General features: G+C 41.4%; 1 protein-coding gene across 2 annotated transcripts in view; it reads right to left on the minus strand.

The window, feature by feature from the left end:
• Nucleotides 1-4,328: 4,328 nt before the first annotated feature.
• Nucleotides 4,329-13,734, minus strand: part of tmem178bb (transmembrane protein 178Bb) — a 178,142-nt gene continuing 168,736 nt past the window's right edge. For both annotated transcript variants that reach the window (XM_051954499.1, XM_051954500.1), the window contains exon 5: nt 4,329-10,330. In XM_051954499.1, the coding sequence (XP_051810459.1) occupies nt 10,080-10,330 (251 nt within the window). In that variant the 3' untranslated portion in view covers nt 4,329-10,079. The remainder of the gene's footprint in view (nt 10,331-13,734) is intronic.

Genomic DNA, 13,734 nt, shown 5'->3' on the forward strand with positions numbered 1-13,734 from the left:
AAGGAGGAGAAACAGAGTTAGTGTGAGCCACTTTCTCTACGGTACACAAAAGGCTAGAGAGCTACTGACTGCATGAGTCGAGTACAACAATCTGGCAGGGTGTGGGAGGTTCAGCCGGTCTTTATTGCATAGCTGTCATTAATGGAATGGAATACAGCTGCTCAAACTCCGGAGATGTGGCTGATTGCCTAACAGAAGCCAGCCGTGACTTTGCTCCACTCAGAGTCCTGCTGAAAGAAGAGAGGGGGAGAGGGAGAGAGAGCCAAAGACAAGAACCAGATAGGGAAGGGTATTTGGGGTGTCAGGGGGGAGTGGGGGTGAGAGGGGAATCCTGACAGTGCAGACTAAAAGATGTCAAGTTTCAGGAGCAAATCCGAAGCAAGATAAATCCTGTAAAATACTGCTTTAAACATTTTTGCCCTTGGAAAAAAAACAGTTGCTAAATGAAAACTTGCTGTAGTAAATACTGTGAAATTCAGTGTTGGTCATCAGATTCACTACAAAAGTGTTTGGTTGAGTGGAATATTATTTCTAATGGATGCATCCATGTTATGTTTGTAGTTTTTAATGTATATTTTACATATCCATTTTATACATAAACAAGGCAGGTGACAACTTTACTTTCTTAACTGTCTGTATAAAATAGCTGCTACTTAAGATTTAAAGGTGTGCAGAGTTAATTTAGGTGTTCACAATTACTTTCCAGATGTGGAAACGGACTTCAAAAAATTTCTATATCTTAATAAGTTTGATTATTTTTTTTTTTAATTCCAGGACTATGTTTCTAAGTTACACATACCTGTGACTAAATATGTTGTGCCATTGTACAATCACTGATCAGTTGTAATGCACAATGCACACAATTAAATGTTAAACTGAGTCATAGTGTTGTTGAAATTGCACTTACTTTAATCTCTGGTTGTTTCCAATATAATTTTTAAAAGGACAGTCGATTACATATAATGATTTTTCTAATATACTTGTTCTCCTTTGCACTAAAACGTCGGAAAAACTTAGACTTACTGTTACTTCTCGGTAATTATGCTATAAGTTTACTGGTCCGGCCCCTCTGAGGTCAAATTAGGCCGTATGCGGCCCCTGGACCAAAATGAGTTTGACACCCCTGGTCTAGTGGCTTCATCATATCATAGACTTTTCTTAAATGCTGGTGCTATATTGTGTATTTATGGAACCAGCATGTTGATTTGACATGGACAGTTTTGACAAAGCATTTTTATCTTCAGCACAGATTAACAACTGGCTGAGATCTGGTGAACGATAAGCCGTGTTCTGCAATGAACGAGCACACACGTGTTTTTTAAAACACAAACCCGGTCAGTCAGATGTTGGTACCTCAGTGGTGGCTGTTGCTCCTGGTAAATGAGTTGTGAGTTTCAGAGCTGACAGCTGCTCTATGGGTCTGACTCATGACGTGACAACACTTTTTTGCCACTAGTTGAGGCATAAGTTGTTTTGTTTTTAACACACGGTACAGAAGCAAGCACCTGGCTCCTTCAGGTTTTTTTGCACCAGAAACCAAAGGGCTTGCGGTCTCTGTTCAACTCTTCCAACCACACAAAGTGCTATTTAGTTTCACTCCGCCTAGGAATGCGGTGGAGTTATGTGACGATCGGCGTATGTTTGTCCTTCCATCTATTTGTCAGTACACAACATTATTTAAAAAACGGAACAACGGATTTGGATAAAATTTTCAGGGAAGGTCAGAAATGACACAGGAAGTGATTAGATTTTGGCAGTGATGCAGCTTATTGTCTGGATCACTGATTTGTTAAAGATTTTGGTATCACTTTGTCACTGTAACCATGACAACAACGGACTTACCAGCAGTTGGATCTCAATGTCTTTCTAAGACCCGCCCCCACTTACTTCCCATTGGCTAGTGATATTAGTTTGGTTGAGAGCAAAAGCAGCATTCCTCTCATTCCATTGGTAGACAACCTCGACTGGCAATGTAGTCCTGTCTTTTTTTTTTCGAGCCAAATGCCGGCACCGCACACTGGACATGCGGCACGGTTGTTTACATGCTTTAGGACGCAGTTTGATGATATGATCATTTGCACGCCGGTAAATGCCAGCAAAATCCAGGCATTATTTTATCGGTTTTCATGATAGGCAAAAAAACCTGATAACGATATTGACCGATAATGTATTGTTACGCCACTATCGGCCCACCGATATTATTGGACATCCCTAGTTTGTTTGGGTTTACTTTCAAAATAAGAGTCCAAAGTAAGAAGCTCTATTGTAATCTGGATTTTTAAAGAAAACAATAAGAAATTCTTTAGAAATTTTGTAACTTCTCATTGTGGTTCCCATTTCGCTTGTCAAGTTTGGAAGGTTTTCTGTCAGGTGTTTTGGTCAGCCTCTCATGTGGAAACCACCCACAGATCAACCAGCGGCCAGACAGAGAGGGCTAACCAAGATCTGGAACAGGCTTTGTTGTGTCACCTCATGTGACTCAGCCTCTTGGTCCACCCAACTGCCTCGTGTAGAACAGGTTCACAGGTATGTACCCTTTATTGCATCTCATGATTTCCAACCCTAACTTTCCCTGTCCATCAGGTGGAAGTAGCTGTCTCCTCAGTGTAGGTTCCATGCTTTGGTTGATTTTGTTTTTTTGTTTGTTCTCTTCTTCTCTACCATCCCCTCTCTTTAAGTTCTCCCTCAGTCTCTTTCAGTGGGAAGCTGAGGGTGTAGCTTCTGGCTGACGGCTGGTTAGGCACACCTGCAACTCATTTCCCCTCATCAACAGCTCCATATAACCCTTGGCTTCCCTGCACTCCAGTGTCAAACTTACCTTGATCGTCCTGCGTGCCTCGAGAGCTGCTTGTTGTGATGTTTTCTAGCTTTCCATGTGCCCAGTCCTCAGTTCACCATCAGACACTACACCACATTCCCCAGTTATTCATCTGCAGCCGGCACTGCCACTTCCTTTAATCCGTTTAAAGACCTTTGATCAAAAATCGATCTGTTGTCACAAGTACTCTTGGTTTTCTGCACTGAGGTCCAAATTAAAAACCAAAACACTACATTCACATTTAGACTGTCAAAGGCAACAAAAACATATTTTACACTGTTTTATGTATTTCTCCCTCGCTCCTCAAGGTCTAGACTTCCCCTAATATTGTTACTCTCTCTCTTTCTCTCTCTCTCTCTCTCTCTCTCTCTCTCTCTCTCTCTCTCTCTCTCTCTCTCTGTGTGTGTGTGTGTGTGTGTGTGGGGTCAGGTGCTGGCTATACTTGTGGGGACCAAATGTCCCCACAACTGTAGAAAAACCGAAAACTATGTCACTTGTGGAGACCTCATTTTGGTCCCCACAAGTTTAAACAGTGTTTTCTTGGCCATGTTGTTGTTACTGAAAAAAGTAAAAGTGTAAAAACGTTTCTTTAGGGTTAGGCATTGTTTTGGTCTGGGTTAAGGTTAGGGTTAGGGTAAGGGTTAGGGGTTAGATATGAATGGGAGTCAATGGTATGTCCCCACATTGATAGAAAAACATAGTGTGTGTGTGTGTGTGTGTGTGTGTGTGTGTGTGTGTGTGTGTGTGTGTGTGTGTGTGTGTGTGTTTGGAGGTCTAAGCAGCACAGCTCTTGAAGTCCAAAAGAGTTAAAGCAATTTCATGCTCAGTTGCATTATCAGCTGGCGTCCAAGGGAACATCTCTTCTCCTACTGAAAAAACATACCCTGACTCCAAAGAGAAAATCTGGCATTGCTGAACCTAACAGTTAAGGTAACCTAAGACGTTTGTGGACTGTATTAATGAAAACATACTGTAGCACAGACGCATGATAAAATAGTGAAATAATAGAAGCAGTGAGTTTTATGATTTTTCCAGATATTACAAGAGTCACATTGATTAAACTCCTAAAACTTACATCAGTGCATCAAAGTGACACATATAGAAGTTTTTCTTCTAAAATAATCTCTTCATGCTTTAAAATGGCTTAGATGTAATTCTACATGGTTGATTTACTTGAATGTGCGGATCTATAAGGCCCCCACCTCTTTCTCTACTCACACTTCTCCACTGGCTGCAGCTTGAGCATATCAGCTCACCTGTGATTCTGCTCAAATACTGTAAAACTACTTTATGCTACGCAATTGAAGTTGTTCAGCCATACATGCTTGAACCGAGCAGTTATGGCTAAAGGATGGATCTATGTTCAAACCAGAAACAAATCCCCAAAAAAGAATAATCATAAGTAAAGTTCCTTGCTTCAAGCTGACAGGAATGATTCCTTACATTTGCAAGATGGAACTACTGTTGCTGTCTATGATATGTCTTCTAATAGAAAAAAACACCACAGGGGTATGGTAACAAGGTCAAATAAGCTTTATTTTAATTCGAGAGGTGCTTAAAAAATTATCAGTTATTAAACAATCATTTATATGTCATTACCTTTGAATCTAGTTGTAAAGGTTTAGCTTGGTGCAGTTGGATAAGCGACATTCACTGATCCTCGACCTCAGACGCCAGGTCGTGGCAGGCCCTCCTCCCTTACCCCTTCTCTTCCCTCTCCATCAGGTGGGCGTGAATGTGGTGTGTGACACGTTCAGGTGCTTCCAGTGATTACCAGCAGAACTGCAGGTGTGAGTGATCTCCACAATCACCCTCTCTTTCCATGAAGGACGGGAGCTACCACCACTCTTTATTGCACCGTTGAACTGCACAGTCAGTATTTGATCCTAGTTCTGAGTCTCTTGTGTCCTGTTGTGTACTTATTCCAATCTCCTGTATTACAGTTCTGGACTCCCACCTACTCGTCTCCACCTTCCTGGATCTTCCGCCTTGTTCCCTCATCAGTCTGCACTGTCCTGGATTCCACAGACTGCACTCCGCCATTCACAGCCAACACCTAGATACCATCCGCTGCCGTATCACACACCACCTCCATTCACCGTCCTCCTGCCTGTCTTTCCTTCCTAAAGCAGTCGTCAGCTAACTTCTCTCCCTGCTGGAGCTAGTCAGTTTAATTATTTTGATTTTCAGGACTGTTGTTGAGATTCCTTTGTGCCGAAGTTTTGACATCAGTTGTAACATTGAGCCTTTGATGTCCGCTAACCTTCTTAGCCGAGTTTTTACCTTGTTTGGGCTACTTCTTCCAGATAAATTCCAGATTTGTTAACTTCAGTTTGGTTACTTTAGTCTCCCTGAACCCTTAGTGCCCTCTAGTGAGTCTAGTCATATTTATGCAACTTCCTGTTTCATGTTGTAGTTCCGTACATTGTCTTGTAGTACTTTCTCTTGCGCCTGGATTTTCTACCTTTGCGTTCGCTTGTTGTGTCTTCGTAGTCCTGCGCTTGAATCTCTGAGTCAAAACCTGACACCATTTGAATGTGCTGTCTCCCCCTGAGCTCTAAATCCAAACTCTGACAAAGATGTTAGCCCCACAGCAGCTGTCTCCTGAAACGTCTTTCTTATGAGCTCCTTCCCTCTTTCTCAGAAGATCCACAAAGACAACACTGTTACTGTATACTCAATTTGAAGACAAAACTACTTTATTTCAATCTAAAACAATACTTTTTAATTTTACAAACACAAATTGTCTACCTTTAATCTGCATCTGAAATTATTTTTGTTAAGCCAATTCTACAGTGAGCCCCCCTTATACTGTAGATCAGAACTGAAAAGTAAGGTATACGATGCAACTACAGCCCAGAGCACCAGAAAGAGTTGCATGAAAGCAACAAACAGTTTCTGTTATTAAAGGTTAATTCCGGTTTATTACATCTTGGGTCTTTTTTTTAGAATTATATTCAAATAACCAAGTTAATTTCTGAGATCTGAGAACACAGTGACACTGATACAACGGTCCAACAAGTCAAGACACACAGACAGTCAAGTGATCAGGTTTCAAACAGTTGATGCATATTAACTAAACCAATGCAGGTCCAAGGCTGGTGGGCTACGAGGCCATAAAGTTGCCATTTGACAAGAACACACAATAACTACAGATCTACTGTATGGACTTATAAAAATTAACTTTTCAATCTTTAACTTTTAAAGTATTTTATTTACTTACTGTGCACATTAGAGATTTTAATTTTCATCTGTCATCCCTGGAATACATATAGCTTATCATCCAGGCTTGATATGCCAGAAAAATAAGAAAAGAACACCTTCCAAAACAGTTTGGAAATCATAAAGGTTTTGTGACTTTCCCAATTGGCTGCAGTAAAAGTCAGGATTAAAGGGCAGCCATCAATAAGAGAGCCAAACATGGAAACCATTTAAGTACGGGGGATGCACATATCTGAGCATTCTCAGACTTTCAGTCTCTCGTTGAAACCGTTCATATTTTTACACTCATTTGTTGACGTGTAAAGTGACAGAAAATGGTTTATTACATGGAGAAAAAAACTTAAGAAACAATTTCAAACCCTGCTTACTCCCTTTCATCCACACAGTTGACTAATCACGTCGCAACGTGGTTGGGTGTTGCAATGTCACGCTCAGAAAGTCACAGAAACAGACCACCACTTCCCACTTTAGAAGGGCACTGAAGCTGTTCAACCCGTTCACAAGTAGTTGTGATGAAATATACTAGTAGCCTAAACAGCATTTGATTTTGAGTGTCTGAAAAGAGTTGCTCAAATTTACCTCATCTCCCACTGCAGCATCCTGCTTGCCCCCACATCCAGAACAGCTTGAGACTCACTGACCTAAACCTAAATCTTTGCAGATGGCAGTAATCCAGTTTCAGAGGACAACGGGTTGCGTATCGGAGTTTCTTAAACCACATATGCACAAAAATATATCTGAGAAATCCATTAACCCAGCTACAATGAAACACTACTGTTGGAAAATGGCCAAAGCTTCAAAGATATGACCCAAGCTGTAATTAACCAGAACTATTCTTGAGCAGTCCAGGTTTTGTTTTTGGAGTTGATCCACTGTAGGGTTTTAATGCATGGTTCCAGTCAACAATCACATGGCTGTGGTCTCACTACCCTTTAGTACCAGTGTTTGGCATTGCATTGTTGGAGGTGCCTGCAGGTAGCTGCTCTGTTTGGCCTTAGTGAGAAAGTAAATGACCATCCTCCTCAATTTGCATAGGTATATTAAAGCCCATGCTAGCCCATTTGTTAGTCATGGCTGGCAGCTGAGGCCTGTCTTGAAGAAACATAACATTTTCCTTCTTCAATCTAGACATCTTTCACTTGGTAAGATGTGACCTTTTCTAATCTTGTGCTTAGGTACTGCATTGTTTACCCTCCTCTCAGATGGAGGAGGGCCTGCAGACAGGATTCCCATCAGCTGTTGACAAAAAAAGAAAAATCTTGAGGAAAAGCTGTGTGCTTAGAGAAACAGTGGAGCTTCACAGATTCCTGGGGAAAAATGTAATTACTCCACAGTTGCTCAAGGCAGCAGAGCACAAAGCTGAATATACTGCCAACGTTAAAGTCACTCTATTTACAGTATCTGCCATGTATGCTGTGAATCTCACAAAAGATGGTAAGGCAGATGTCTGTTAGACAATAGAGCATCTCTTCAGTCCATCTCAGTTCATCAAAGATCTTGTCTTTCTACATACTCTAAGCAGGGCTGCACTTTGCCATGATGCTTTTTTAAATACTTTTTTCTATAGTGACTTCAAAACAACCCCCCCCCCACACACACACACACACACACACACACACACACACACACACTCATACACATATTTACCTCTATGACGGGAATGGAAAAAACATGTTTGGTCTGAATGTTTGCTTAGTTAACATTTTGTTCACAACAGTAGTGGTTCAGTAAAAAGGAAAATACACTTTGAATAAAAGAGGAATGCATGTATAAAATGCTATATGGGATTATCTGATGGAATGGAATGCACCTACAGTTGTAAATGAAAGTTTACATACACTTGTAAAGACCATGTGTGTGATGACTGTCTTGAGCCTTCAATGACTATGCCATTTTAGCAATCATGAATTTTTAAACAATCCTGAATTCTGGTTCTTTCATAGATTTATTATACATCTTCCGCAAATATGACAAAATCTGCTGGGTCAAGAATACACATACAGCAGTGCTAATATTTGGTAAAATGTCCCCTGGCAATTTTTTACCACAACTCAGCACTTCTGGTAGCCATCTACAGCTTCTGGCAAGTTTCTGGTTGTGTCTTTGACCACTCCTTTTGAAACTAGTGCAATTCAGTGACATTTGTTGGCTTTCTGACACAGACTTACCTCAGCACAGTCCACAGGTTCTTGACGGGGTTTCGGTCAGGATTTTGGCCAGCCTAAAACCTTAATTGTAGCCTCAATTTAAACCATGTTTGATGTGTATTTGGGATCACTGTCTTGTTGGAACATTCAAATGCATCCAAGAGCCAATCTTCTGACTGATGATTTTAGTGGAGGCAATTTTCATTCCTTGTGATTCCATTTACTTCACATAAAGCACCAGTTCCACTTGCAGCAAAACAGCCCCTGAGCATCATTTTATGCATCATACGCATCATGCTGCCACCACCATGCTTGGCGGTACCCATGGTGTTTTGGGGCTAAAGTTCTTAACCTCTCTTGTCTAAAAATATTTCTGATGATTTTGGCCAAGTAGCTAAATTTTTTTTGTTGCTTTATTCCAGAAGGCCTTTTAATTGTCCATGCGGTCAGCAGCAAACTTCAGTTGAGCTTTGAGGTGCTGCTTCCTTCTTGCATGGTCGCCTTTCAGACCAGAGCAATATATACCAGATCTGACTGTGGACGCAGGTTTTAATTGATTGCAGACCTACTTTTTGATGATGCTTGGTGATCGATTGTCTCTCAGCAGCAGGTAATAGCTTTCATTTTCTTTCTAAACGTAGAAACAACACAACTGTGCTCTTTATACTTACAAACAATTGTTTGCAGATATGATTTTAGGATCCATCTCTGCTTTGAAATGGCTCCAAGTGAGTACTGACTTGTTCAGGTCAACGGGTTGCTTTGTCAGATCTGTGCTGAGCCCCTCACACTGTCCAGCTGTAGTGTTTGTGGTTTAGTCTGAGTGTATCAGATAGGCCCTATTTAAATTGGCTCAGAGTCAGCAGCTGTAGTCAGTCGTAATCACTCAGAAGTTAAGAGAAGATGCCACAAAGGGAATTTATGTAACACAGCTTCCTACATCAACCCCAACTGATAATTCAAGTTACTGTATGTATATTTTTGACCCAGCATATTTAGTCATATTTCCAAAGACCTATAATAAATCTATGAAAAAAACGAAATGCATGATTTTTTTGTGACACAGACGGATATGAAACTTACAACTACCATGATATAAATAGTCTCTGCAAGTGTATGTCAACTTTTGTTCACAACTGTACACAAGAAGAAAAATAGTCCAAAATGACAGTTCCTGGTTGTCACTTTTCTGGAATATTCTGTACAATAATGTACAACAGTGGAGCTCTTGGAGATCCTCATCGCCTGCCTGTCACATGTAAGTGGAGGGACCTCAGAAGCCAGAACACAGAAAGTTAACAAATCGTCACCAAACATGACATCACTCCGACAAGTCACGCGGTTTAATGTCTGCTCCATTCCATTGTGAATTTTCCCACAGGAGGCTCCAAGAAGTGAAGTCCATCAGAAACATCCACAAGATTTTGAATTGATCCGATTTGTCCCTCTAGTTCTGCTGTTTCATTTAATTCTCCACAATCACGGTAGAGCAGTTAATAGTAGTAGTTCTCAGACTAACCATCACTGTCTGTTATCAGAGGTCCAGAGCCACTCGTCTGCCACAGCCACTTACTCGCCACAGTTTAGTCTTCTTCCAAATCTTTCTGGGTAATTGTCCATTTCTGTATCTGCTTTATATTAATAAAACAAGCACAACTTCATTTTTTTATAATATTTCAGTAGTTCTGCAGTTTTTTCTTGTATTTTCAAGATAGCAGATCATCTAGACACCCATTTTAAACACACACATACACACAAATAAAAAAAAAGAGAAAACTAAATCTGTAACCCGGATAGAGTGGAGATGAGTAGATTGATGAACACATGGAACAGGTGTTCTGCTTGTGTGTTGTCAATCTGTGGATTCACTAGTCTTCTTACAGTTGCAAGCTTTAGCAGACGGTGCCATTCTCCTGTCGAGATTTGGGGCAGGTGGAGCGGGGTATTGGCTGGACAGAGGGTGCCAGGGTGCAGAAGAAGCCAGCAATGAGGGTGAGGCCAAGGCCTCCCCAGGCGCAGAACATGGACCAGCCGTAGCCGTGGCCGATGTCATCAGGCAGGCCGTACAGGTGCCGTGGGTAACGGGAAAGCTCGAAATTGATGCCGGCAACACAGGTACAGAGGGAGATGATGCAGAATGTTCCTGTAACAACAGAAGAGATGTTACAGGATGTAAAACCTTTAAATCAAACAGTGGAAAGTAGATTCTGAACTCAACAGTAACACCAACACCAACACTGGTGACAGTGCACATCTTGCCAAATCCTGTGTCCCTAAAGTTGTTTAAACAAGATTTATCTGATAATATGATAATATAACGATTCCTTTATTACTTATTTCAATGCCATATGCTAACACAGTAGAGACTAAATTTTCTAATGTTGGTGGATAATCTCGTTGATGGGCCTGCAGCTTCACTGCGTACATCAATTTACACTGTTGCCCCTCTGTAAAACAAGCAAAACAATTATAGTAAAATAGCTCCATGGCATTTTAAAACTTGAAGACTGGAAAGGCAGTGGTGCTCTACAAATTCAGAAGAATTTCATCTAGCCTGGAAAGATAGTTTTATCACATAAAAGCTATTCACAGGACAATAATTGCGAATTATTCATCTTTAACAGAGGAAAACAAGAACAAGCCCAGGTTTCTTTTCAGCATTGTAGCCAGGCTGACAAAGAGTCACAGCTCTGGAGCTTTGCGTTCCTTTACCTCTCAGTAGTGATGACTTCATGACCTTCTACACAAATAATCTGAATAGACAAAAAACATTAACATGTCTTCAGGTGAAGTGGTTCTGGAAGCGTCCATAACACTGGATATGGGGTCAAACAAACATGTTGCTGGTAAATTTGTCTAAACCAGCAACATGTCTGTTAGACCCCATCCCACTAGATTGTTCAAGAACATCTTTCCTTTAATTAACACTGTAATATTAAATATCATCAACTTCTCTATTTTTTACAGGCTACGTAGCACAGGGTTTCAAAGTTGCTATAATAAAACCATTTCTCAAAACTCGAGCCTGTCCTCAAACCAAAAACGACCACATAGGTCGTCTGTACACGCCCGTATTACGACCCAGTGTTACGCTTTGACTATGCGACCTCTGGCGGTTGAGTAAATATCGACACTCTGGAGTCGCAGGTGAAACGTCATCATGAACAAACTTTTATCTAACACTATCCCTGTCCCTATCCCTAACCCTAACCTTAACCATAACCCTAAAAACGTGTTGGGAAAGTGAGAAAAAAGCCGTTTTGCGACGGAAAAGCCGTTTTGCGAATTAAATCCCGTAATGCGTTCGTTTTCCCCGTAGGGGCGCAAACGTTCATACGACCGCATAGGTCGTATTCCGGTGCACGGTGCAAACGACCGATGCGGTCGTATGAATTGGAGGACAGGTTGCAAAACTCCTACTGTGGATCCAGGTGTTTTAGCCAATTATAGACCCATATCCAACCTCCCTTTGATTTTTAAGATTCTTGAAAAAGTTGTTCCAAGTCAGTTATGTAATTATCACCATATAAATGGTTTGTCCAAAGAGTTCCAGTCAGGATTAAGAATGCATCATAGTACAGATACAGCGTGGTGAAGGTCACCAATGATCTTCTGATAGCTTCAGATAGCGGACTAGTTTCTACACTTGTTCTACTGGATCTCAGTGCTGCATTTGATACAGCTGATCACAGCATCGTATTCCAGAGACTGGAACATTTTATCAGGAAGAAAGGAATCGCACTGAATTGGTTTAAATTATATTTATCAGAAAGACTGCAGTTTGTTCATGTTAATGAGGATTCTTCCACCCTCACCAGAGTTAGTTATGGAGTTCCACAGGGTTCTGTATTTGAACCAATATTATTTCCTTTGTACATGTTCTACTTAGGCAATATTATTAGGAAACACTGCTTACATTTCCATTGTTATGCAGATGGCGCTCAGTTATTATTATTTTTTTATCTATATAGCCAAATGAAACCAATCAGTCAGTCAAGTTCCCTGCATGTCTGCAGGACATAAAGGCCTGGATGACTTGTCGCTTTTTTCATTTAAATTCAGACAAATGTGAGGTTATTGTATTTGGCCCCAAACCTCAGAAACACACTATCTAACCAGATAGTTACTCTAGATGGCATTGCCTCAGCCTCTAGTTCTACTATAAAGAGCTTTGCTATTATTTTTTGTCCGAATATGTCTTTCAACACACATACAGTAGAAAGGGAGACTGTAGGATGGTATTCTTTGATCTTTGTAATATTGTCAAAATCAAGAACATCCTGTCTCAGACTGATGCTAAAAAACTACTCCATATAGTTGTAACTTCTAGGTTTGACTATTGTAATTCTTTATTATTGAGATGTCCCAAAAATTCTCTTAAAAACCTCTAGCTGATTGCTGAGAGAGATCTTTTTTTTTCCTGTATTTGCATTTCTTCATTGGCTCCCTGTGAAATCCAGGATAGAGTTTAAAATCCTGTTTCTCACATATAAAACTCTTATTGACCAAGGTCCATCTCATCTTAAAGACCTTATTGTACCAAATCGTCCTAACAGAGCTCTTCACTCTCAGATTGCAGGTTTACTTGTGGTTCCCAGAGTTTCCACAAGCAAAATAGTAGGCTGATGTAGAATCAGCTTCCAGTTTGGGTTTGGGGGTAGACATCATCTCTACTTTTAAGATTAGGCTTAAAATTTTCCTCTCTGATTAAGTTTAGGGCTGCTCAGGATCACCTGAGAATCCCCATGATACATTGGTCTCCTCTCCTCTCTCCTCTCCTCTCCTCTCCTTCCGTTTCCGGTGAGCGTGAGCGGTGGTGGACGTGTGAGTGGCGGGGTGTTTGAACAGTTTCTGTGTGTGTGTTTCGGTTGGTTCCTTGGTTTTCATCTCTTCTTGGTGCATGATCAGGTAAGACTTGTTATATTTTTGGTCAGTGAGCGGCGCCCTGTAGGGGGTTTTGTCGGGAGGAATGGCGTCCTCCGAGACGCCACCTCCATCGATCTGGCAGGGGGTTCGGATCGTGCCGCCGAACGGTTCTGTGGGTGTAGAGGAGGTTCTGTTGGCTGCAGGTGAACAGGTGGGACATGACAAACTGCTGTTTGCGTCCAGAATGAACAAAGTGGTGGTTGTGTTTATGAAGAGTGAGCCTGTGGTTCATTAGCTGATCGAGAGCAGCGTGTTTCTGAGGGACTTGTTCATGCAGGTGTCTCCTCTGTCAGCTCCCTCCACACGGATCACCGTGTCCAGAGAACCGCCGTTTATCTCCAACAAGGTGCTGGCGGCTTAGCTGTGGAGGCTTGGAAAGTTTGCCAGTGGCTTTAAGACTGTGAGTTTGGGCTGTAAAGACCCCAAACTGAAGCATGTGCAGTCTCTGCGGCGTCGGGTCTTCATGTTCCTGGACTTGCCCAGGCAGACGTTAGAGGTGTCATTCAGAGTCAAGCACGGAGACGGTTCGTACATGCTTTATGCTAGTTCTGGACAGATGAAATGTTTTGAGTGTGGAGATGTGAGACACAAGCGCTTTGCCTGTCCACACAGGCAGCAGGT

The sequence above is a fragment of the Acanthochromis polyacanthus genome, chromosome 1 (genome assembly GCF_021347895.1).
Source record: "Acanthochromis polyacanthus isolate Apoly-LR-REF ecotype Palm Island chromosome 1, KAUST_Apoly_ChrSc, whole genome shotgun sequence".
Classification (NCBI taxonomy): domain Eukaryota; kingdom Metazoa; phylum Chordata; class Actinopteri; family Pomacentridae; genus Acanthochromis; species Acanthochromis polyacanthus.